The 2,006-nt window shown below is 56.8% G+C and overlaps 1 protein-coding gene across 1 annotated transcript; it reads left to right on the top strand.

The window, feature by feature from the left end:
- Window positions 1-98: 98 nt before the first annotated feature.
- Window positions 99-1,502, top strand: LOC110583105 (dnaJ homolog subfamily C member 5; the record flags this gene model as incomplete). The annotated part of the gene is made up of 2 exons (XM_021693175.1): window positions 99-493; window positions 1,269-1,502. Coding segments are annotated over exons 1-2 (341 nt in total), but the record flags the coding sequence as incomplete, so codon positions are not given.
- Between the last annotated feature and the right edge of the window lie 504 nt (window positions 1,503-2,006).

Raw genomic sequence — 2,006 nt, 5'->3', positions numbered from 1 at the left:
GCCGAGCAGGGAGCCCGATGCGGGACTCGATCCAGGGACTCCAGGATCATGACCTGAGCCGAAGGCAGTCGCTTAACCGACTGAGCCACCCAGGCGCCCAGGAAACACAGTTTTTTTACAGTCTACTCAGTGTAGCAATGGTGTAGCACTCCACAGGCACAATTGCAAACTTAGCCTCTAGGCCTCACGTGGGACCACTCCCCACACCCCTTTACGTTGCAGTTGGATGTGCTGTGTCTGTGAACCTCATGGCCACCACCAGTGGTGTTGTGATTGCTTGCATAGAACAGTCATATGGAATAAAGTCCTCCAGCTCTGTGCTTGGAATCTTTATTGATACTCTTTGATGTTTTTCTTTGCATTTTTCTTGTATAGATTAGCCTACCATGGCCGACCAGAGACAGCGCTCACTCTCTACCTCTGGGGAATCACTATACCATGTTCTGGGGCTGGACAAGAATGCAACCTCAGATGACATTAAAAAGTCCTATCGGTAAGAGGCCTTGTACCTTGTGTGGTTTGATCTGCATTTACCAGGAACCACTGTGTGTCTCCCTGCCCCCAGTGGACTCTGTAGGTAACTGGGAACTCTTAGGTCCATTTTTGTATGCATAATGTGTTCCCTTATAGCTTAAAATTCTTATATTGGTATTTTCTTGGCAACAAAAAAGTAACACTTTGTAGATAATACACACTGTGTACCCTGGAGCAGCCAGTCCCACAGGGAAGCAGGTCTGAGCCTGCTCAGCAGATGGGGCTTTTATTCCTTTCATCGTGGGGATGACAGGCTCCTCCCCGTAGCCTTCGGCCGGAGCTTCTCCACGGCTGCAGGGAGTAAGCTGCAGAGACACAAGTCCTCGGTGATCCACACCCTTCAAGCAGCCCTGCTTTGTGTTCTTCCCGTTGTGTACTTCTCACACACAGGAGAGAAGAGGCCTTTGCTGCTCACTTTATTTGGCAAAATGTGCAGTTAAGCTGCGAGGACACTAGAGGTCAGCAGTAGGGTTTGCCTCTGAGCAGGAGAAGGGTGGGCTGCTGGCCACGCCTGCCTCCAGGGTAGCCCTCACCTGGGGACTCCCTCCTCTGTGGCCAGGTCAGAGCCGGGAGCTTTGCCCCGAGAGGCTGCAGAGGTTTCTTCTGATGCTGACATTCTCGAACTCTGTGGAGAGTTGGGAAGTGACATGTAATGGGGAAGTGTTTCCTGCACCGGGCCTCCCTCTCACAGATGAATGTGGAATAAGTGACAAAGAAATGGTTTTGGTTTGCAGGAAACTTGCCTTGAAATATCACCCTGACAAGAACCCCGATAACCCAGAGGCTGCAGACAAGTTTAAGGAGATCAACAACGCCCACGCCATCCTGACGGACGCCACAAAAAGAAACATCTACGACAAGTACGGCTCGCTGGGGCTCTACGTGGCCGAGCAGTTTGGGGAGGAGAACGTGAACACCTACTTCGTGTTGTCCAGTTGGTGGGCCAAGGTGAGGGGAGCAGGCGGCCCGTGCGGCCCTGGGTGCCCCGGGGGGTCTCCTGCCGGGTAGGGCTTTGGGTCTTACGGAGTCAGGGCATTTGGTCCGAGTGCGCTGTGCCCCCGAGACACGGTTTCCGGGCGCGTGGCGGCCTTCCCTCCCGGTGTGTCAGTGCGGGGCCGGGTTTGCGGGGCCGGCTCCAAGCCCGTGTGCAGCCAGCCCGGCACCGAGCCGGCTGTGCCCCTTTCTCTCGTGAGTCACTGTGCGCCCTTGAACAGAGGTGGGCAGGGCCTTTCCGTCCTGTTGTGGGCAGCTGGTCGTCAGGGTGCGGGAAGACGTGTGTCAACTCTGACGTGAGACACCCGTGCACGTCTCCCCTCCTCCCTGTTGCCCAAGCACGTGTGGGCCGCGGGCGCGCGGCTCCGAAGACCCCTTTTCTCGGGGCCAGCGGGCTCCGTCCCTCTGTCCCCGCCCCCCCCCGTGGCCGGGGCGCCCCCCCGTCTCAGCTCCCCCCAGTCTCACCACCCCCCCCCCCC

Source organism: Neomonachus schauinslandi, unplaced genomic scaffold, assembly GCF_002201575.2.
Source record: "Neomonachus schauinslandi unplaced genomic scaffold, ASM220157v2 HiC_scaffold_5134, whole genome shotgun sequence".
NCBI classification, from domain to species: Eukaryota; Metazoa; Chordata; class Mammalia; order Carnivora; family Phocidae; genus Neomonachus; species Neomonachus schauinslandi.
The sequence above is the reverse complement of the archived record's forward strand: the minus strand, read 5'-3'. Positions and strand labels throughout refer to the sequence as shown.